At 25.9% G+C, this 23,962-nt stretch overlaps 3 protein-coding genes across 3 annotated transcripts; all 3 read right to left on the bottom strand.

The window, feature by feature from the left end:
• Window positions 1–35: 35 nt before the first annotated feature.
• LOC105678180 (putative gustatory receptor 28b) lies at window positions 36–2,337 on the bottom strand. The gene is made up of 7 exons (XM_012377334.2): window positions 2,019–2,337; window positions 1,594–1,859; window positions 1,192–1,350; window positions 785–1,034; window positions 652–720; window positions 488–577; window positions 36–219 (listed from the first exon to the last, which is right to left on the bottom strand). Exons 2-7 carry the CDS (start codon window positions 1,626–1,628, stop codon window positions 124–126), a joined length of 699 nt encoding a protein of 232 aa, XP_012232757.1. The 5' UTR covers window positions 1,629–1,859; window positions 2,019–2,337; the 3' UTR covers window positions 36–123.
• Window positions 2,338–5,404: 3,067 nt separating this feature from the next.
• On the bottom strand, window positions 5,405–11,597 carry LOC136998730 (putative gustatory receptor 28a). Its single transcript, XM_067351832.1, has 9 exons — window positions 11,007–11,597; window positions 8,637–10,598; window positions 8,307–8,385; window positions 8,105–8,213; window positions 7,692–7,841; window positions 6,977–7,229; window positions 6,671–6,739; window positions 6,496–6,585; window positions 5,405–6,383 (listed from the first exon to the last, which is right to left on the bottom strand). Exons 2-9 carry the CDS (start codon window positions 8,904–8,906, stop codon window positions 6,273–6,275), a joined length of 1,131 nt encoding a protein of 376 aa, XP_067207933.1. The 5' UTR covers window positions 8,907–10,598; window positions 11,007–11,597; the 3' UTR covers window positions 5,405–6,272.
• A 9,885-nt stretch (window positions 11,598–21,482) lies between these two features.
• On the bottom strand, window positions 21,483–23,922 carry LOC136998740 (uncharacterized). The gene is made up of 3 exons (XM_067351852.1): window positions 22,863–23,922; window positions 22,256–22,521; window positions 21,483–21,830 (listed from the first exon to the last, which is right to left on the bottom strand). Exons 1-3 carry the CDS (start codon window positions 23,136–23,138, stop codon window positions 21,671–21,673), a joined length of 702 nt encoding a protein of 233 aa, XP_067207953.1. The 5' UTR covers window positions 23,139–23,922; the 3' UTR covers window positions 21,483–21,670.
• Window positions 23,923–23,962: the final 40 nt, after the last annotated feature.

The raw sequence follows: 23,962 nt of genomic DNA, 5'->3' as shown, positions 1-23,962 counted from the left end.
GAAAAGAGGGAATTGCAGTAAAAAAGAAATGGAAATTGATATAAAGTATATAAATTTATTACGCCTAAAATAGATATGCATACCACATTTTCTCATATGTTACATATGTTGGTGTTACTTTGGTTATTTTTCTTTAAAATTTCCGGCACTTGTATTTGGTGATAGAGTGTTAGACATCTGCACTACAATCATCACTAATGTTGAGACTTTTATAAAAAACTAAAAAGGAATTAGTATATTAAATTTTTGCGCGGAGCGATAATTTTAATATAAGACAATTAAAAATATTTTAGCATAGTATTTCTATTTTTATTAATTTACATTCATATAACACAATAACATTGTATAATAAAGAAAAATAATACAAAATAAAGTTAAACTATATAACGAAAAGAATATGATAAAAAAGAAGATGACATTTTATAATTTATGCAATATTATAAAAGTGAAGAAGTTGTAATTTAAAGATTTAAATAAGGAAACCAACTTTTTGTAGAAAGCCGTTACCAAAGTAAAAGAGATTCAGCCCAGTAAATTTTAATGGATGGTGTATTGTTTGCAATATAAATTGATGAATCTGCGCACACAAAATTGCTATATATTTAAGGTTTAAGTTTCAATTTAAGTTACTCATTATTAAAACTTTTTTACCTCTTCACGAACATCAGCATATCGAAGGGAATCAGATAAATAGTGAATAATTCTTTTTATTCTATTAGCCTAAAATCAATAATTCATTATTAAAGAAATATATATATTTTTGGAAATTACATTAAGAGTTTACCTTTTCACTGACATTTTCACAAATGTAATTTAATCCAAAAATTCTAACTACATATATCCAAATCCAAACTTGGAAATCGATTCCACCAATTGATGTAAGCAAATGATGATCTTCTATTTTTACATTTATGAAAAAATAAGAAATTAATCTTGTCAGATGTATCAGATGAGCTAGCATTTCCAAAGTGATTTGTATTCCAAACATTGCGTTTAATTCTCGTGCGATTTGACATAACTCCAGATGAAGATGCCTATCAAAAAATAAAATTTGTGAATAAGGTTATAGGAAAACACGTAAAAAAACAAAAATTACCTATATTTTAATCAATTAAATCTTAGATAAATTTTTTAAATAAAATTTTATTAATCAATTATATTCAAATAAATGATCTATTCAACATGATTTACATGGAAGTCCACAGCACGCATTTGTAATTGCCAGTATATGTAATACATAGACGTGTTATCGGTGTGACTGTTCTCCATGCACGTCTCAATCCACGTTTTTTTTTTATTAGTAAACATCTCATGTGTTCATTTACGTTATCAAATTTAGTGCCAATGTACCTGTCGCGAAGCAAAAACAATTATACAATCTCAAAATATGTAAAAAAAAATTATTAGAAAATAATTTAAAAAAATTAAATAATTAAAATATATACAAATTTGTTATAATACTTATTTTAATTTATATGAACAGCTTTTTTCATTATACATGCACGCGCATGAGTGTCTATGAAATATTAATTAGTATTAATTAAAAAAAAAGATTTCAAAATAAATTCAATATTCTGATTTTAATATACAAACCATAAAAAAGTGACAAATAATAAATCCACAAACATGTTGACGTAATAATAATGATTTACAACGTAAGGTATAATCACGCTTCGTCAATCCTTTATTATGTACCACCACCATATTATGTCACACGCACTTATACTGTGACTACACACTAACCATCCAATTAATATTCTTTTTGCGTACACGTGTAGCTTGTGATATATCTTTGGAGTACCTAATTCTTCCAGTGTATCGTTTACAAGCTCAAGTCTTTTTATAAATTTACGAAATTTCTAAAAAATGTTATATACAATAATAATAGAGAATATGTCTATTTTTACAATGTCAAATATCATTGTACATAAAGACAATTCTTAATAATTACTTTCTTATGAAAACTATTATATTTTAATCATTTATAAATTAATCCAAGTATCGGACATGTTTTATACCTTGTCTTGATATACACTTAGGATAATAGATGCAATGCTGGTGAAAATGCTAATATGCAGATTGGCCAAATAAACAGGTGATAGAAACCAATTTTGTACTTTAAGCGCGGTCACTGTGTAATAAAACAAGCAGCTATAAGCAGTCCACACTGTCAAATTATATAAAATACTTAAATAAAGTTTCTGCGAGGAATATACACCTAAACCCAGAACGGATAAGGTTATGAGCAAAGGATATACAGCTTGTTCTACAGTGGTTGCCATAGTCAATACCCTTGCGATTTCGCCCGCAAACTAACATTACATGTCTATTCAAACTGATGTCACATGTTTATTCAGATAACACATAACTCATTTATCAAAATGACTTAGAATATTGCGCAATTGCTATAATGCGATAACACCGCGATGCATCATTTAACTCCTTCTCTAAACACAGTAATCGATCGATGTCGTTAGGTCGTATTAACTTCAATGATTGGCAGTTTTCAGCTTACGGACAGCCATCAAATATTGACTTGATATTAAAAGTATATGACAGATGAAAAAAGCTTTGATACTTTTTTAGTGAACAAATTAAACTAGATTTGATAACTTTCGAGTTTATATGATGAACAATATGAATTTATTTTGCAAATAATATGTAAATGCATTATGTAATCAATCAATCAATATATATGTATTGAAAAAATTTTTATTTAAAATATGTGTACATGTAATAAATAACGGAGAAGAATTAATATACAATAACACTAAAAGGTAATGTAGCAATTATTTACATATGCTAAATATTTATAGCCATTATTAAATCTAATTCGTGTAACAATTGAGTGTATACTAACAAAAAATAAAATAAAGAGACTCTAGAAAATATCACATTTGCATTTCTTTTCTTATTAATTATAATGTGTTTTATTATTAATGGGAAAAATTATTATTCGAGATATCGGAGAAGAATCCATTTGCATCATAAAAATAACGGCAGTAAGAATCCAGACGAAGAACTGAAAACAAAATAAATTATAAATATTGCTATCCAAAATTTTGCTGCTTATTAAATTATTTCTAATTTTTGATTGCATTATGCTGATACAGGCAGTTAAATGAAATTAAACACTAACCTCACGAATAAATTTATAGCCAAAATAAAATAAGCCTAATCCACTAAACTTCAACGGTCGCAGTGTTATTTGTAGTACAAATTGATAAACCTGCATTATAATATGATTATTAACTAAATATACTTAACAAAACCTATTAAATAGAATTTTGAAAAACTTTGTCTCACCTCATCATGTGCTTCGGCAAAATGGATAAAATTCGTTAATTTATGAATTAGTTTCTTAGTTTCTTGCGCCTAAAATATATAGAATTAACTATATTGAATATGATTTTTATATTTATAATAATTGCATTGTTTTTTATAATTATAGATAAATATGTTTCGGGGAGAAAAAATTCTTAAATCTTTTATTCTGAACTTAAGAAAATCGTTGAAAATTTTTTAACATTATTTAAAAAAAAATATTGTGTCGTAACATATCGAGTAATTGTGTTTGTATAAACAATTGTTTTTAATAAAATTTACCGAAAGTAAATTTATCTTACCTTGGCACTCACATTTTCGCAGATATGATTCAGTAATATGAGTTTTGTTAAGAATATAATGAACCATACGTCAGCGCTAAATACAGATATTATTTCACTGGAACCGCCTCCATATATCTGTATTAGATGTAATATATTTTTATATTTAAAATAACACATTCCAGTCATAAGCACAAAATAGGATACCATCTGCAAAGTCATTTGTATTCCGAATAAACTATTTATGTCATCAGCTATTCGGCAAAGTTCCGAATGAAGATGCCTAGAAAAATGTTATATTAATAAATAAAAGAAACTTGTTAAGTTTTGTAAATATAATTATTGATTTATTGTTTTATCTAAACACACTAAATGCTTGTAACATTGTTTATATTATTTTAAAGCCAAAATTTTGATTTAATAATGCGATTATATTAGCGGATAATTATACTGACTTGTTAATCATAATTCTACTTATAATATAAGTAATAAAAAAAAACATGAAGCAATCTTAAATTAGCATTAATTTACATTGATGTAAAAACATTCTAAAAAATTTTTACTTAATTGAATAATTTTATAAATATTTAAAAAATGTTATTTTAATTCTTAAAGCAAATTGAAACATTGTAAAATGACAGATTTAATGAATTTTAATACAATAAAATATTGTCACAAATTAACATAATTAACATAAAAATTTTAAAGTCATATTAAAATATAATAAAAGCAATGTTTATGCATTTGATTCATAATATTATTACTTTTTTAAACATTTTTTATGTCATTTTAATATTATATACATATACAATATAAATTTACATTGTGATCCATAGCATACTTCTGCCGTTTTTCGTACTCTGGACATAGCGGCGAATGACAAATAAAGATTTTTTCCACGAGCATTTCAATTTACAGTTGTCAATTTCGGATAACTGTTCAATATGCTCGTTTATTTTATCCAGTTTAAATCCGACGTACCTATGATTAATAAAACAAGTGTATTAAATTTTTTATGCACACACGCAATGCACGCAATGCACACATGCAATGTACTAAAACAAAGGCCAATTTGTTGTTTTACTATCAATTTCTTTCTTTTCACTTAAAAATTTATACATTACTTTTAAACTTTTATAACTTAGAAAATTTAGATTTAATATTTAATTATAAAAGATATTTATATTATTTGCCATATATAGAATGTTTCAATTTTTAATGCTTGTTTCAAATATATTAAAGAAACATTTTTGAAGCAAATGTTTTAGATATTTACATATTTTAGATATTTTACATATTTACAAACCTTAAAACAAAGGCAAATATTATATCCATGCAGGTATTGGTGTGTATAGAATAATGCAGAATAATAGGAATAACTATGGCTCTTATATCATTATATACTTTTATGTACGATAAACCATCGATAATCGATGTCATGCCAATTATTATAAACCATATAATTAATATCCGTTTGATCGAGTCTCGCATTTTACAATATTCTTTAGGCGTTCCGAGTTCTTCTAATGTTTCATCCACAAAACTGAGTTTCTTTACACATAGAAGCATTTTCTGAAGATATAATTATTCAAATTCTTTAAAATACATACAATTATAAACGCTTTTTTTGAAAAAATATATTTGTAACAGTACTTTCGAAAAATATAGTACTAAATTATAATAAAATTTGTTCTAAAATAAAAGTTGAAAAATACAAAATTTTGATTTATATAAATATAAAAATAGATTTACTTAACATTTAAATAAAAATATAACAATTTTAAATAAATAAAGCAGAAGTCCTAATTAGATAATAATATTGTATACTATTTATTTTGTTTTGGATATTATTTCTAGATTAACATCTCCAAAGAGGAAAAATGTACCTTATATTTGCCAATGGATATAAATATAGATATTATTGCGACAAACAAATTTATTATTATCATGAAAATCTTTACTAAGTTGCCAAATATATTTTCCGGCGTAAAGAACATCACCATATAATGAAAGACGCAGGCATAAACACTCCATATAATAAACATGTAAAAAATATTTAGACGCCGTCTCAGATCATTTGAAGAATCATGTTGTGTAAAAATCCCGAAACCAAAGATAAACGAGACTAACGAAAAAGGATATAAGGCTTTTTCAATAGTGTCCACCATTATAATCGTAACTCTCGCAATTTTATACGCTAACTATTAGACCCTCAGTTGAAAGTTAAAAGTTATATGACATATACGCCACATGTCACGTTTATTACGATAATGGCGTAATTCTTGATTAGATCGTCGCATTAACATTGTCAAGTCATTAAGCAAGAACATAAATATACGCAGTTGTAATAATTGATCCTGCAAAGTATTTGCTGTTTTTTTAACTGCGTTTTGTTCACTTTCTGTGTAAGTACTTATTGTAAATTTATCTACGTTTTACAAACTGCTAAAGATAAAAAGACATTAAATTTATATTTTATTATAAAATAGATAGGATAATACGTCGCAGATAAGATAAATTAATATATAATATTAAAACATTATGATACATTTATTTAGATACATTACGATACATTTATTTCCGGTTAATTTTTGCAATAGTTAGAAAGATGATTATCAACTAATGAGTAAGAAAAATGCAAGAAATTTTACAACTTACATTTGTTTATTAATTATAACGTGTCACATTATTATATCTTTCGGAAAGTATTGTTCGAAATGTAGGAAAACTATCCATTTGCACAATAAAAATAATAACAGTAACAGCCCAGGCAAAGAACTGAAAACAAACATTAAATATAAATATTGTCACATAAAATTATGTTGTTTAATCAAACATTTTTAGATTACAGTTTATTATGTTCATACAATAGATAATATTACAAATTAACCTTATAAATGAAATTATAGCCAAAGTAGAATAAGCCCATTCCGTTAAATTTCAATGGCCGAAGAGATATATGTAGAACAAATTGACAAATCTGCATTAAAACATAATTATTATTGATAGTTGCATAATAAAATGCTGCTTTGAATTAAAAAATTGTTACAATAAATATAGCTTACCTCTTTACGTGTTTCGGCAAAACAAATAATATTTGTCAATTTATGGATCAAACTTTTAGTTTTCTGCGCCTAAAATATATAAATTTAATTCTACTTAAAATCAGCTATCTTTTTTATATTTACATATATAATAAAATTGTATTATTTATAATAATTGTAAATAAATATTTATCTAAACAAGTGTATATTTTTTATGAATAAAAATTGCTAACTTGTTTATTTTTTAAGAAATTTTACAACATTATTTTGTAGAACTTTTATTTGTAAAAACAGTTTTTCTTTATAATTTATTAAAAATTAATTTACCTTGGTACTGACGCTTTCGCAAATATGATTTAATGATATCAGTTTTGTTAACAGTATAATGAACCACATTCCGCCGGAAAGCATAGTTTTTAATATAGTTGCATTGGTTCTGTATAATTGACGTATTGCATTGTATTGAATGTAAGACAATACTATGCAAAGTACGAAATAGGATGCCATCTGTAGAGTCATTTGTATTCCAAATAAACTATTTATATCCTGAGCTATTCGGCAAAGTTCAAAATGAAGATGTCTAAAAAGATATTATATATTAATACACGAATAAACTTCTTCAGCAATCGGAATTATTGAATATGTTTTGTTACTTTTAGATTATTTTATATACATATATATATATATATATATATATATATATATATATATATATATATACATACATACAATGTTTGCTCCTTTTATTATTTTACATATTAATAATGAATTATTAAAACAAATTAGCAATTGATTACAAATGTTTATATAATTAAATTACGTCATATATTTTAAATCGCATGATCAATTTGATATTCTAAATCTTATTTTCTCCTGTTAATAATCAAAGTAAAATTTATTTATTTAAATTGCTCTGACAGATCATTGCCACACGTGCATATACAAGTATTATTTAATATATAATCATTAACTTCAGTTAATAAAAACATTCTTTTTTTTTGTCTCCAATTTTTTCATATCATCTTAGCACATGCTAATTTACATTGCGGTCCACAATACATGTTCCTCCGTGCTTCGGACATAAGGAGTGACAATAAGAGCTTCTGTCCATGTACATCTTAATCCATACTTTTCAATTTTTGAAATGCGTTCAATATGCTCGTTTATTTCATCTAATTTAGTACCGATATATCTGTAATTTCAAAAACATTTAATAAGTAGCAATTATTAAATTTTTTTGCAAACACTTGTGATATATTAAAAAGTGGCTAAGTTGGCTAAGTTATAAGTCTCCTATGTTTCACACAAATTTCTATAATTTTTATTTATAAAAAATAAGCTCAAAAGAGCTCAAGAGAGAATTCAGAGAAAACTCAAAATATTGTTAAGCTTAATTATCTAGACTTTAATAATGTTTATTATTAATAATTTTAATATAAAACAAAATTTACAAACCTTAAAATAAACACAAACATTATATCCATATAGGTGTTGATATATATAGGATAACCCAAAGCGATAGGTAAAATTGTAGCCCTTGTATCATTAGTTATATCTACGCATGCTAAAGAATCAGCAGCCCATGTTGTGCAAATCATTATAAACCATATAGTCAATGTCCATTTTAACGTGTGTCTAAAATAAAATGTAGACATACTACGATATTTTTTGGAGATTTCGAGTTCTTTTAATGTATTGTCCACAAAACCAAGTTTTCTTATACAAGTGTGAAATTTCTGAAAATAACCACAACCGTTAAGGAATTATGTATAAAATCGTTAACTATCTTTTTTAGAAAAATATATAAGAAACGCATAATAGTAAGAATTAGAAGATAAAAATTCGTGTTTTACATGGATAAAATATTTACTTAAGTTGAAATTAACTTTTACAGAAATAAATAAAAACAAAAATAAATCTAAATCACACTGAAGGAATCTAAATTACACTACTTAATTATTAATAAATATTGTAAAGGAAAATATACCTTGTGTTTGCATATGGTCGTGATGATAGCTATCATCGTCACAAGCAAATTTACGAATAGTAAGAACAATTGAAGAAAATTATACACCATACGTGGAAAGGTTATTGTCATATAATAAAGCACCCAGGCATATACACACCACACAGTTAATATATAAAAAATACTTAGACACAATCTTGGACGATCGAAAGGATGTCTGAGAATCCCAGAACCAATAATAAAAAATACTAAAGAAAAAAGATGTATAGTCCTTTCGATAGTATTAACCATGGCCGTAACTGTCGCAATTCTACACCAACTATTATATTCCAAGTTGAAAGTTGTTATGTGAGATATAAATGCCACACGGTATCTCAAGAATAGAATAATTCTTGATTAGATCGCCGCATTAACATCGTTAAATTAACGATAACGAATGCAGTTGTAATAATCGATTTTTGTATAAAGTATAAAATTTTGCAACAGTTAATTTTAATTAAAGCATAAAACTATCGAAACAATGTGTAATAAGAAATTATATTAATTATTGCTATAATTAATGATATAGAAAACATATTATAAAATTCTTACATTAAGTATTTAAACCTTATGTGCATTTTAATTCGATTTTTTTGTTGAAACGATAAATCACATATGCAAGTTTAATATGAGATAAAAAATTATATAATATTAAAATAATAAATGCAAAAAAAATTAATTTTTGTAACAATTATAAGCAAAATAAAAGTATCAAATAATGAACTAGAAAAATGAGACAAAGAATTTTACAATTGCTGATTTCCTGCTTATTAATTGTGACATGTCACATTTTTGTTGCCTGAAGTCGTCATTCGAAATAGGGAAAAATCATCCATTTGCAGCATAATAAAAATAACAGCCAAAATCCGAATAAATAACTAAAAAATATCAAATATAAATAAGTATCATTTAAAATTTTATTACTAAATGAGATATTTCTATATTACGATTGCATTGTGTTCATACAAACAATAGATAATGTTAGAAACAAACCTTACGAATAAAATTATAACCAAAATAAAATAGACCCATTCCATTGAATCTCAATGGTCGAAGTGATAGTTGTAAAGCAAATTGGCAAATCTGCATTGTGATATTATTATTATCTATAGTTATCTAAAAGTTTTTTAAAAAAAATTGTTGCAACAATTTATTTCACCTCTTCGCGTGCCTCCGCAAAACGGATAAGATTTGTCAATTTATGAATCACATCCTTAGTCTTCTGCGCCTAAATAGCTGTGTTTGTACAAATAATTTTTTTACATCTTTCAGAAATTAGCTTACCTTAGTGCTAACGCCTTCGCAAATACGATTCAAATATATGAGTTTTGTTAAGTATATGATTAACCACATGTCGCTCCAAAGTATGAATTTTATTCCATTTCTATTGCCTCCATATATTTGAGGTATGCATAATATCAAATGATATTGAACATAAAACAGTTGGGTCAAAATTGCGAAATAGGTTGACATTTGTAAAGTCATTTGCGTTCCAAATAAGCAATTTATATCGTTAGCCACACGGCAAAGCTCTGAATGAAGATGCCTAAAAATATTATATATATTAATAAAATTAATCTAAAATTTAAGAAAGAACCTTTTTTTTTTTCTAATTATAGATTTAATAAATATTAGTAAAAAAATATAAACGTTATGAATGGGACTAAAATGTAGTAAGGAGTTCTACTTGTGTGCATTTAGTTAATAAAATCTCTTTTTTCGAATTAAATAATATCTTCACTAATTATTTTTATATCACCTTAATGCGATAAGTGTATATAACTTTACATTGCAGTCCACAATACACGATGGTGATTATTCGTCCGGATATAGTGGCGAGTGACAACAAAAGATTTTTGCCACGTGCACCTCAGTCCATATTCTTCAGTTTTTGCCATCTGTTCAATATGTTCGTTTACTTTATCCAATCTAGTTCCGACATATCTGTAAAAATTTTTATTAATATTTCACAGTTCATTAACGGCACAGAGCTGTTGCATTTATTTCGGCATTAATATTCTGTTAATCAATTGTTACATGTAATTTGACGATGCTTAATATGCTCAAAATTTTGTAATTTTATACAATTAATTCTGTAAGTGAGCTCACAGTATTTCATTTTGCATAACAAATTTAAAAAATTTAACATTTATAAACAAAAGGATACATGTGTAGTTACCACATATTGTGACAACATAATTTAAAGTTAGTTTTTTTATTTATACTTATACTATATTTCATTTAACATAGCAAATACTAAAAATTTTGAAAAATAATATTTTATTAAACTGAATTATCTAGATTTTACTTGTTTCTAATTAAATGCTTTTAACTTAAATAAGATTTACAAACCTTAGAATAAGTGCAAACGTTATATCAATCCAAGTACAGACATATACAGAATAATCCATGATGGGAGGAATAAATATGACTCTTATGTCACTGTACAATCTTGTGTACCAGTAAGAAGCAGTAGTCCATGTCATACAAATCATTGTAAGCCACATAACAAATGCCCATTTTATCGAATTTTGTATTCTACGATATTCCTTGGGTATTCCGAGTTCTTCCAATGTATGATCCACAAAACCAAGTTTTCTTATACATATTCGAAATTTCTAAAGATGTAATAGTTATTAAAGCCTTTTTCAGAAAGAGATACATGTTTATAATAGTGACAATTTAATACATTTAGAACAAAAGTTATTAGTTAAATATTAAAACACTGTTTTGAAAATTATTGTTCTAAAGTAGAATTGTAAAGATACAAGGTTTTATTTCAGAAACACATAAAAAATATATTTATTTAAGATTCAATTATTTCTAGCTTTTCCAAAGAAATAAAAATAGAAAAGACTAAATTAGTATATTATAGATAACATTATGTGTTATTTAATTTGTTGTTGTAACATTACATCAGCATTAATATAATATCCATAAAAAATAATGTACCTCACTTTCGCGAACAGTGGTAATTATGGATATCATCGCCGTAAACCAATTTGTCGATACGATGAAGAGCTTTATGAGGAATTTGGTAAATGTATTCGGCACAAGTAACACGATCACATAATGATACGCATATGCATAAACACTCCATATGATTAACATATAACAAATACTTAAATGCAGTCTTGGACGGTCCAAAGGATGTCTAAGAATTCCAAAACCGAAAATAAAAGAGACTAGGAAAAGAGGCCGTATAGCTCTTTCTATACTATCAACCATAATCACAATTTTTATACAATCCTATACGCGAAGTATTAGACTCCGAATCGAAATGGCGTACAATTGTTATATTCATTATGATGATGGAAGATATTTGATTAGATTGTCACATTAACTTTATTAAATTATTAAACGACAGCACAGGTGTACATAGTTCAACAAATCAATTGTCAAAGTAATTATTTTTAATTGCATCCCAGACAGCAGGATCTCCAGAAAGAGTTCAAAAAGTATTCTCTTTTTGAATTCTTTATGATCTGCTAAAATAATTACAAAAAATTGCCTAAAAGTGCTCTTTTCTCTGAATTTTTTAACAGTAAATCAAAAAGAGCTCACTATAAACTTATATTTCTAAAAATAGTTCACAAAAAGTTTAGTACACAAAATAGTTCTTCATAATCAGCTCATTTTGACATCATATAATATGATGCGTGAAAACAAAAAACACACATCACCCAACCTGACCCGGCTGGGTTCTTGTTGGTCATCCATATATGTTCGTCGATTATTCTCTTTGTTATTTATATTTACCCACAAAGTACTTTCCAAGTCTCGCAGTTCGCAGTGCATAAAAAACACGCAGTGTGTGAAATTGTTCCTGGTACAACGATCTTTGACGCAATTTTTCACATGTAATTTTTTGAGGTATATTTGTTTTCAGTAAACGAGAAATTATTGAAAGTTCAGAAATAGGATTAAAAATTATTGAGAAGAATTAAATAAAATTTAACTTTATCGTAAATGAATTCTTCTCAGTAATTTTCAATCCCATTTCTGAACTTTCAATAATTTCTCGTTTACTAGGTTATATACATAAAAAGCTCTTTATGATGAAATCAAAATGAGCTCAGAAGTCGACGCATTCGAGTACATTACGAGCACGTTCTAACCACCTTCTGATCTAAATTTATCAACTCAAAAAAATTTTTGGAACTCTTTAGGAGTATTATATGAGGTCATCATGCTGTCTGGGATTATATTTCAGAAACTGGTGTTTAGATGGAAAAATTGTAAAAAAACTTTTCTATTTTTTAAAGAATTTTAAAACATTATTTTGTAGGAATATCATTTTTATTTGTAAAAATAGTTTTTCTTTATAACCTGTTAAAAATTAATTTACCTTGGTACTGACGCATTCGCAAATATGATTTAATAATATAAATTTTGTTAGCAATATAATGAACCACATTTCGCCGGAAAGCATAGTTTTTAATATAGTTGCACCGGTTCTGTGTAATTATATTATATTGTATTATATTATATACATATTATATTGTATTGTATTAATTATATTGTATTGAATGTAAGACAATGTAAGACTGTACAAAATACGAAATAGGATGCCATCTGTGAAGTGATTTGTATTCCAAATAAATTACTTATCTCCCGAGCTATTCGACAAAGTTTTAAATAAAGATGGCTAAAAAAAGATATTATATTAACAGATGAATAGACTTTTTTAACAATCGGAATCATTGAATATGTTTTGTTATTTTTAGATTTTTTTATATATATACATACAATATTTACCTCTTTCATTATTTTACATATTAATAATAAATTAAATTAAAACAAATTAGCAATTGATTACATATGTTCATAGAATTAAATTACGTTATATATTTTAAATCGCATGATCAATTTGATATTTTATATCTTATTTTTTCTCCTGTTAATAATCAAGGTAAAATTTATTTATTTAAATTGCTCTGATAGATCATTGCTACATGTGCATGTACAAGCATTATTTAATATATAATCATTAGCTTTAGTTAATAAAAACATTCTTTTTTTGTCTCCAATTTTTTCATATTGCTTAGCATATGTTAATTTACATCACGGTTAACAAATATGTTTCTCCGTGCATCGGACATTCAGTTTCTGATATCCGTTCAATATGCTTGTTTATTTTATTTAACTTAGTACCGATATATCTGTAATTTCAAAAACATTTAATAAATAACAATTATTAAATTCTTTTGTAAACACTTATGATATACTAAAAAGTGGCTAAATTAACTAAATTATAAGTTTTCTATGTTTTATATAAATTTCTATACATTTTTATAAAAAATAAGCTCAAAAAAGCTCGGAGAGTTCGGAAAAATTTCAAAATATTGTTAAACTAAATTCTCTAGACTTTAATAAAGTTCATTATTAAATAATTTTAATAAAAAACAAAAAACTTACAAACCATAAAATAAACACAAACATTATATCTGTATAGATATTGATGTGTATAGAATAACTCAAAACAATATGTATAACTGTAGCCTTTCTATCATTAGTTATTTCAACGCATGCTAAAGAATCGGTAGCCCATGTTGTGCAAATCATTATAAGTCAATGTTTATTTTATCGTGTGTCTATAATGGAATGTAAACATTCTACGACATTCTTTGGAGATTTCAAGATTTTTTAATGTATTGTCCACAAGACCAAGTTTTCTTATACAAATGTAAAATTTTTGAAAAATAACCACAACCGTTAAGGAATTATGTATAAAATCGTTAACTATCTTTTTTAGAAAAATATATAAGAAACGCATAACGTAATAGTAAGAATTAGAAAATAAAAATTTGTATTTTACATGCATGAAACATTTACTTAAGTTGAAATTAACTTTCACAGAAATAAATAAAGACAAAAGTGAATTTAAATCACACTAAATGAATCTAAACATTACACTACTTAATTAATAATAAATATTGCAAAGGAAAATATACCATGTGTTTGCATATGGTCACGATAATAGTTATCATCGACGAACAAATTTACGATTAATAAGAAGAATTGAAGAAAATTATACACCATACGTGTAAAGATTATTGTCACGTAATAAATCATTCAGACATATACACATCACACAATTGATATATAAAAAATACTTAGACACAATCTTGGACGATGGAAAGGATGTGTGAGAATCCCAGAGAACCAATAATAAAAAAAACTAAAGAAAAAAATGTATAGTCCTTTCGATAATATTAACCATGACCGTAACTGTCGCAATTCTACACTAACTATCATATTCCAAGTTAAAAGTGAGAATTACGTGAGATATAAATGCCACACGGTATCTCAATAATAGAATAATTCTTGATTAAATCGCCGCATTATCATCGTTAAATTATTGATAACGAATGCAATTGTAACAATCGATTTTTATATAAAGTATAATATTTTGCAGTAGTTAATTTTAATTAAAGCATGACTAAATTAATGTGTAACAAAAAATTATATTAATAGTTGCTATGATTAATGATATAGAAAACATATTATAAAATTCTTACAATAAGTTTTTAAACCTTATATGCATTTTAATGCGATTTCATTGTTGAAACGATAAATCACATATGCAATAAATTTGATAAGAGATAAAATAATATATAATATTAAAATAATAAATGAAAAATACAACTAATTTTTGTAACAATTATAAGCAAAATAAAAGTATCAAATAATAAACGAGAAAAATAAAACAAAGAATTTTACAATTGCTGATTTCTTGCTTAGTAATTGTGACATGTCACATTATTGTTGCCTGAAGTCATCATTCGAAATATGGAAGAATTATCCATTTGCAGCATAATAACAATAACAGCCAGAATCTGAATAAATAACTAAAAAATATCAATTAATATATATAATTATCATTTCAAATTTTATTACTAAATAAGATATTTCTAGATTACAATTACGTTGTGCTTATACAGACAATAGATGATGTTAGAAACAAACCTTACGAATAAAATTATAACCAAAATAAAATAGGCCCATTCCATTGAATCTCAATGGCCGAAGTGATAGTTGTAATGCAAATTGGCAAATCTGCATTGTGATATTATTATTATTTATAGGTATCTAATAAAAGCTTCTTTAAAAAAATTGTTGCAACAATTTATCTCACCTCTTCGCGTGCCTCCGCAAAACGGATAAGATTTGTCAATTTATGAATCACATCCTTAGTCTTCTGCGCCTAAATAGTTTTGTTTGTACAAATAATATTTTTACATCTTTCAGAAATTAGCTTACCTTAGTGCTAACGCTTTCGCAAATATGATTCAAAAATATTAATTTTGTTAAGTATATGATTAACCACATATCGCACCAAAGTATGAATTTTATTGCATTTCTATTGTCTCCATATATTTGTGGTATGCATAATATCGTACGGTATTGAGCATAAATAAGTTCGGTCAAAATTGCGAAATAGGTTGACATTTGCAAAGTTATTTGCGTTTCAAATAAGCAATTTATATCGTAAGCTATACGGCAAAGCTCTGAATGAAGATGCCTAAAAATATATGTATTAATAGAACAAATCTAAAATTTAAGAAAGAATCCTTTTTTTCTAATTACAGATTTAATAAATATTAGTAAAAAAATATAAACGTTATGAATGGGACTAAAATGTAGTAAGAAGTTCTACTTGTGTGCATTTAGTGAATAAAATCTTTTTTTTCGAATTAAATAATATTTTCACTTATGTTCTTCAATTATGTTTATATCACCTTAATGCGATAAGTATATATAAATTTACATTGCAGTCCACAATACACGTTGGTGATTATTCGTCCGAATATAGTGGCGAGTGACAACAAATGATTTTTGCCACGTGCACCTTAGTCCATATTCTTCAGTTGTTGCTATTTGTTCAATATGCTCGTTTACTTTATCCAATCTAGTTCCGACATATCTGTAAAAATCTTTATTAATACTTCACAGTTCATCGACGGCACAGAGCTGTTGTACTTATTTCGGCATTAATGCTCCGTTAATCAGTCGTTACATATAATTTGACGTTGCTTAATATGCTCAAAATTTTGTAATTTTATACAATTAATTCTGTAAGTGAGCTCACAGTATTTCATTTCGCATAACAAATTTAAAAAATTTAACATTTATAAACAAAAGGATACATGTGTAGTTACCACATATTGTGACAACATAATTTAAAGTTAGTTTTTTATTTATACTTATACTATATTTCATTTAACATAGCAAATACTAAAAATTTTGAAAAATAATATTTTATTAAGCTGAATTATCTAGATTTTACTTGTTTCTAATTAAATGCTTTTAACTTAAATAAGATTTACAAACCTTAGAATAAGTGCAAACGTTATATCAATCCAAGTACAGACATATACAGAATAATCCATGATGGGAGGAATAAATATGACCCTTATGTCACTGTACAATCTTGTGTACCAGTAAGAAGCCGTAGTCCATGTCATACAAATCATTGTAAGCCACATAACAAATGCCCATTTTATCGAATTTCGTATTCTACGATATTCCTTGGGTATTCCGAGCTCTTCCAATGTATGATCCACAAAACCAAGTTTTTTTATACATATTCGAAATTTCTAAAGATGTAATAGTTATTAAAGCCTTTTTCAGAAAGAGATACATGTTTATAATAGTGACAATTTAATACATTTAGAACAAAAGTTATTAGTTAAATATTAAAACACTGTTTTGAAAATTATCGTTTTAAAATAAAATTGTAAAGATACAAGGTTTTATTTCAGATACACATAAAAAATATATTTATTTAAGATTCAATTAATTTTAGCTTTTCCAAACAAATAAAAATAGAAAAGACTAAATTAGTATATTATAGATAACATTATGTGTTATTTAATTTGTTGTTGTGACATCACATCAGCATTAATATAATATCCATAAAAAATAATGTACCTCACTTTCGCGAACAGTGGTAATTATAGATATCATTGCCGTAAGCCAATTTGTCGATACGACGAAGAGCTTTATGATAAATGTTGCAAATGTTTTCGACACAAATAACACGATCATATAATGATACACATATGCATAAACACTCCATATGATTAACATATAACAAATACTTAAATGCAGTCTTGGACGGTCCAAAGGATGTCTAAGAATTCCAAAACCGAAAATAAAAGAGACTAGGAAAAGAGGACGTATGGCTTTTTCTATAGTATCAACCATAATCACAATTTTTATACAATTTTATACGCGAAGTATTAGACTCCGAATCGAAATGGCGTACAATTGTTATATTCATTATGATGATGGAACATATTTGATTAGATCGTCGCATTAACTTTATTAAATCATTAAACGACAGCAGAGGTATACATAATTCAACAAATCAATTGTCAAAGTAGTTATTTTTAATTGCAGTATATTTCAGGAACTGTTGTTTAGTTTAAAAAATTGTAAAAAAATTTTTTATTTTTTAAAGAATTTTTTACAACATTAATTTGTAGAAATATTACTCTTATTTGTAAAAACAGTTTTTTTTTATAATTTGTTGAAAATTAATTTACCTTGGTACTAACGCATTCGCAAAAATGATTTAATGATATGAGTTTTGTTAGTAATATAATGAACCACAATTCGCCGGAAAGCATAGTTTTTAATTTAAGTGCACCGGTTCTGTGTAATTGACATATTATGTTGTATTGAATATAAGACAATACTGTGCAAAATACGAAATAGAATGCCATCTGTAGAATCATTTGTATTCCAAATAAATTGTTTATCTCCCGAGCTTGACAAAGTTCAAAATGAAGATGTCTAAAAAGATATTATTTTAATAAACGAATAAACTTTTTTAATAATTGGAATCGCTGAATATGTTTTGTTATTTTTAAATTATTTTATATATATAAATACAACGTTTACCTCTTTTATTATTTTACATATTAATAATGAATTATTAAAACAAATTAGCAATTAATTACACATGTTTATATAATTAAATTACGTCATATATTTTAAATCGCATGATCAATTTGATACTCTAAATCTTATTTTTTCTCCTGTTAATAATCAAGGTAAAATTTATTTATTGAAATTGCACTGACAGATCATTGCTACACGTACATATACAAACATTATCTAATATATAATCATCAGTTTTAGTTAATAAAAACATTTGTTTTTTTATCTCTAATTTTTTCATATTATCTTAGCAAATATTAATTTACATCACGGTTAACAAACATGTTTCTCCGTGCATCGGACATAGGGAGTGACAGTAAGAGCTTCTGTCCATGTACAACTTAATCCATACTCTTCAGTTTCTGATATTCGTTCAATATATTTGTTTATTTCATCTAACTTAGTACCGATATATCTGTAATTTCAAAAACATTTAATAAGTAATAATTATTAAATTTTTTTGTAAACACTTATGATATACTAAAAAGTGGCTAAGTTTGCTAAGTTATACATAAGTCTTCTATGTTTCACATAAATTTCTATAGTTTTTATTTATGAGAAATAAGCTCAAAAGAGCTCAGAGAGTTCAGAGAAAACTGGAAACATTGTTATGCTAAATTATTTAGACTTTAATAATGCTTATTATTAAATAATTTTAATATAAAACAAAAAACTTACAAACCATAAAATAAACACAAACATTACATTCATATAGATATTGATATGTGTAGGATAACTCAAAACGATAAATATAATTGGAGCCCTTCTATGATTAGTTATTTCTACGCATACTAAAGAATCGGTAGCCCATGTCGTGCAAATCATTATAAGTCATATAATCAATGTCCATTTTATCGTGTATCAATAATGGAATGTAGACATTCTACGACATTTTGGAGATTTTTTGGAGATTTCAAGATCTTTTAATGTATTGTCCACAAAACCAAGTTTTCTTATACAATTGTAAAATTTCTAAAAATAACCACAACCATTAAGGAAATATGTATAAAATCGTTAACTATTTTTTGTTTTAAACATATAAGAAACGCATAACGTAATAGTAAAAATTAGAAAGATAAAAATTTGTGTTTTACATGGATAAAACATTTACTTAAGTTTAAATTAACTTTCACAGAAATAAATAAAGACGAAAATAAATCTAAATCACACTAAATAAATCTAAATTTCACTACTTAATTAATAATAAATATTGCAAAAGAAAATATACCTTGTGTTTGCATATGGTCGTAATGATAGCTATCATTGTCACAAACAAATTTACGATTAGTAAGAAAAATTTAAAAAAATTATACACCATACGTGAAAAGATTATTGTCACGTAATAAATCATCCAGGCATATATACACCACACAGTTAATATATAAAAAATACTTGGACACAATCTTGGACGATGGAAAAGATGTCTGAAAATCCCAGAACCAAAAATAATAAAAATTAAGAAACGAGATGTATAATCTCTTTGATGGTATTAATCATGATCTGTCGCAAACTGTTGCAATTCTACACTAACTATTATATTTCAAGTTGAAAGTTGTTATGTGAGATATAAATGCCACACGGTATCTCAATAATAGAATAATTCTTAATTAGATCAAAATTAATATCGTTAAATTAACAATAACAAATGCAGTTGTAATAATTAATTTTTGTATAAAGTATAATATTTTGCAGTAGTTAATTTTAATTAAAGCATAACGAAATGTGTAACAAGAAAATATATTAATTATTGCTATGATTAATGATATAGAAAACATATTATAAAATTCTTACATTAGGTTTTTAAACTTTATGTGCATTTCAACGCGATTTCTTTGTTGAAACGATAAATCATATATGCAATAAATTTGATATGAGATAAATTAATATATAATATTAAATTTTTATATATTAATTTATAATATTAATATATAATATAAAAATAATAAATGCAAAATACAACTAATTTTTGTAACAATTATAAGCAAAATAAAAATATCAAATAATAAACTAGAAAAATAAAGTAAAGAATTTTACAATTGCTTATTTCCTGCTTATTAATTGTGACATATCACATTATTGTTGCCTGAAGTCGTCGTTCGATATATGGAAAAATTATCCATTTGTAGCATAATAACAATAACAGCCAGAATTTGAGTAAATAACTAAAAAGTGTCAAATATATATAATTACCATTTCAAATTTTATTATTAAATAAGATATTTCTAGATTACAATTACATTGTGCTCATACAGACAATAGATGATATTAGAAACAAACCTTACGAATAAAATTATAACCAAAATAAAATAGGCCCATTCCATTGAATCTCAATGGCCGAAGTGATAGTTGTAAAGCAAATTGGCAAATCTGCATTGTGATATTATTATTATTTATAGGTATCTAATAAAAGCTTCTTTAAAAAAATTGTTGCAACAATTTATCTCACCTCTTCGCGTGCCTCCGCAAAACGGATAAGATTTGTCAATTTATGAATCACATCCTTAGTCTTCTGCGCCTAAATAGTTTTGTTTGTACAAATAATATTTTTACATCTTTCAGAAATTAGCTTACCTTAGTGCTAACGCTTTCGCAAATATGATTCAAAAATATTAATTTTGTTAAGTATATGATTAACCACATATCGTTCCAAAGTATAAATTTTATTCCGTTTCTATTGTCTTCATAGATTTGTGGTATGCATAATATCGTATGATATTGAGCATAAAACAGTTGGGTTAAAATTATGAAATAGGTTGACATTTGCAAAGTTATTTGCGTTCCAAATATGCAATTTATATCGTGAGCTATACGGCAAAGCTCTGAATAAAGATGCCTAAAAATATATATATTAATAAAATAAATCTAAAATTTACAAAAAAATCTTTTTTTCTAATTATAAATTTAATAAATATTAGTAAAAAAAAAAAAAGATAAACGTTATAAATGGGACTAAAATGTAGTAAGAAGTTCTACTTGTGTGCATTTAGTCAATAAAATTTTTTTTTTTCAATTAAATAGTACCTTCATTAATTATTTATATCACCTTAATGCGATAAGTGTATATAAATTTACATTGCAGTCCACAACACACGTTGGTGATTATTCGTCCGGATATAGTGGCGAGTGACAACAAGAGATTTTTGCCACGTGCACCTTAGTCCATATTCTTCAGTTTTTGCCATCTGTTCGATATGCTCGTTTATTTTATCCAATCTAGTTCCGATTTGTCTGTAAAAATCCGTATTAATACTTCACAGTCCATCGACGGCACAGAGCTATTGCATTTATTTCAGCATTAATGCTCTGTTAATCAGTCGTTACATATAATTTGACGTTGCTTAATATGCTTAAAATTTTGTAATTTTATACAAGTAATTTTGTGAATGAGCTCACAGTATTTTATATTGCATAACAAATTTAAAAAATTAACATTTAATAACAAATGGATACACGTATAGTTACCACATATCGCGACAACATAATTTGCAGTTTGTTTTTTTATTTATATTATAATATATTATTTATATTATAATATATTTCATTTATCATAGCAAATACTAAAAATTTTGAAAATTAATATTTTATTAAACTGAATTATCTAGACTTTAATTGTCTGTGATTAAATGCTTTCAACTTAAATAAGATTTACAAACCTTAGAATAAGTGCAAACGTTATATCAATCCAAGTAAAGACATATATATAATAATCCATGATGGGAGGAATAACTATGACTCTTATGTCACTATACAATTTTGTGTACCAGTAAGAAGCAGTAGTCCATGTCATACAAATCATTGTAAGCCACATAACAAATGCCCATTTTATCGAATTTCGTATTCTACGATATTCCTTGGGTATTCCGAGTTCTGCCAATGTATGATCCACAAAACCGAGTTTTCTTATACATATTCGAAATTTCTAAAGATATAATAGTTATTAAAGCCTTTTTCAGAAAAAAATACATGTTTATAATAGTGACAATTTAATACATTCAGAACAAAATTTATTAGTTAAATATTAAAACACTGTTTTGAAAATTATCGTTCTAAAATAAAATTGTAAAAATGCAAGGTTTTATTTCAGTTACACATAAATAATAAATTTATTTAAGACTCAATTAATTTTAGTTTTTCCAAATAAATAAAAATAGAAAAGACTAAATTAGTATATAAATTAGTATAGATAACATTATGTGTTATTTGATTTGTTTTTGTGACATTACATCAGCATTAGCATAATATCCATAAAAAATAATGTACCTCACTTTTGCGAACAGTGGTGATTATCAATATCATCATCGTAAACCAATTTGACGTTAGTATGAAAAGCTTTATATTGTCATTGGTAAATATATTCGGCACAAGTAACACGATTACATAATGATACGCATATGCATAAACACTCCATAAGATTAACATATAACAAATACTTAAATGCTGTCTCGGACGGTCCAAAGGATGTCTAAGAATTCCAAAACCGATGATAAAAGTGACTAGAAAAAGAGGACGTATGGCTCTTTCTATAGTATCAACCATAATCACAATTTTTATACAATTCTATACGCAAAGTATTAGACTCCGAATCGAAATGGCGTACAATTGTTATATTCATCATGATGATGGAAGATATTTGATTAGATCGTCGCATTAACTTTATTAAATCATTAAACGACAGCACAGGTGTACATAATTCAACAAATCAATTATCAAAGTAGTTATTTTTAATTGCATTATATTTCAGAAAAGGTTGTTTAGATTGAAAAATCGTAAATAACTTTTTTATTTTATTTTTTTAATACTTTTATGCTATAGTATTTTGATTAGCGAATCGCAAGACATCCTGTATACCTATACATTTTAGATATATTTACTTACGTTACAAAAAGGGTCAAGGACAAAATAAATCTAATTCAGTTTATACAAAGTTAATTTATTTTTTATGTTATAAATAAATGCGATTGCAAAAAAATGTAATTTTCTTCTTACTTTACTATCGTTATGCTAACTTTTCTGAAATATTACAAGTTGATATACAATACTTATAAGTATTTCTAGCGTTTCAAAAGATTAACCCTTTGAGTACTGTTGGCGTATATATGCGCTCACAGTGCTTGTTGCTACTATTTTTATTCTGGCCGCATAGAGTGTTTAAGTTAAAGACGTCTTTAAAAAGACATCTTAAAGACATCATAACAAAAAACATCTTAAAGACGTTCTAAAAAGAATCATCTTAAAGACGTCTTAATTCTTTCAGTACTGTTGGTGCATATATGCGCTTAGGAAAAGAAGTTTCTTTTGGCCTATTGGCGCATACATGCGCTCAGAGAAAGAAGTCCATGTTGGCCTGTGGGCCCACAGCG

Source organism: Linepithema humile, chromosome 3 (assembly GCF_040581485.1).
Source record: "Linepithema humile isolate Giens D197 chromosome 3, Lhum_UNIL_v1.0, whole genome shotgun sequence".
Classification (NCBI taxonomy): domain Eukaryota; kingdom Metazoa; phylum Arthropoda; class Insecta; order Hymenoptera; family Formicidae; genus Linepithema; species Linepithema humile.
The sequence above is the reverse complement of the archived record's forward strand: the minus strand, read 5'-3'. Positions and strand labels throughout refer to the sequence as shown.

Coding starts and splice junctions, on each gene's coding strand:
- LOC105678180 (XM_012377334.2), bottom strand. CDS start 1,628: ATGTTTGTGGATTTATTATTTGTCACTTTTTTATG. Junction 721..784: donor GTGAAAATGTCAGTGAAAAG/GTAAACTCTTAA, acceptor TATTGATTTTAG/GCTAATAGAATAAAAAGAAT. Junction 578..651: donor ATGCTGATGTTCGTGAAGAG/GTAAAAAAGTTT, acceptor TTGTGTGCGCAG/ATTCATCAATTTATATTGCA.
- LOC136998730 (XM_067351832.1), bottom strand. CDS start 8,906: ATGGTTAATACTATCGAAAGGACTATACATCTTTTTTCTTTAGTATTT. Junction 6,740..6,976: donor GCGAAAGCGTCAGTACCAAG/GTAAATTAATTT, acceptor TATATATTTTAG/GCGCAGAAAACTAAAAGTTT. Junction 6,586..6,670: donor TTGCCGAAACACGTAAAGAG/GTAAGCTATATT, acceptor GTTTTAATGCAG/ATTTGTCAATTTGTTCTACA.
- LOC136998740 (XM_067351852.1), bottom strand. CDS start 23,138: ATGGTTGATACTATAGAAAGAGCCATACGTCCTCTTTTTCTAGTCACT. Junction 22,522..22,862: donor CCACTGTTCGCAAAAGTGAG/GTACATTATTTT, acceptor TTATATCTTTAG/AAATTTCGAATATGTATAAG. Junction 21,831..22,255: donor ACGTTTGCACTTATTCTAAG/GTTTGTAAATCT, acceptor GGATTTTTACAG/ACAAATCGGAACTAGATTGG.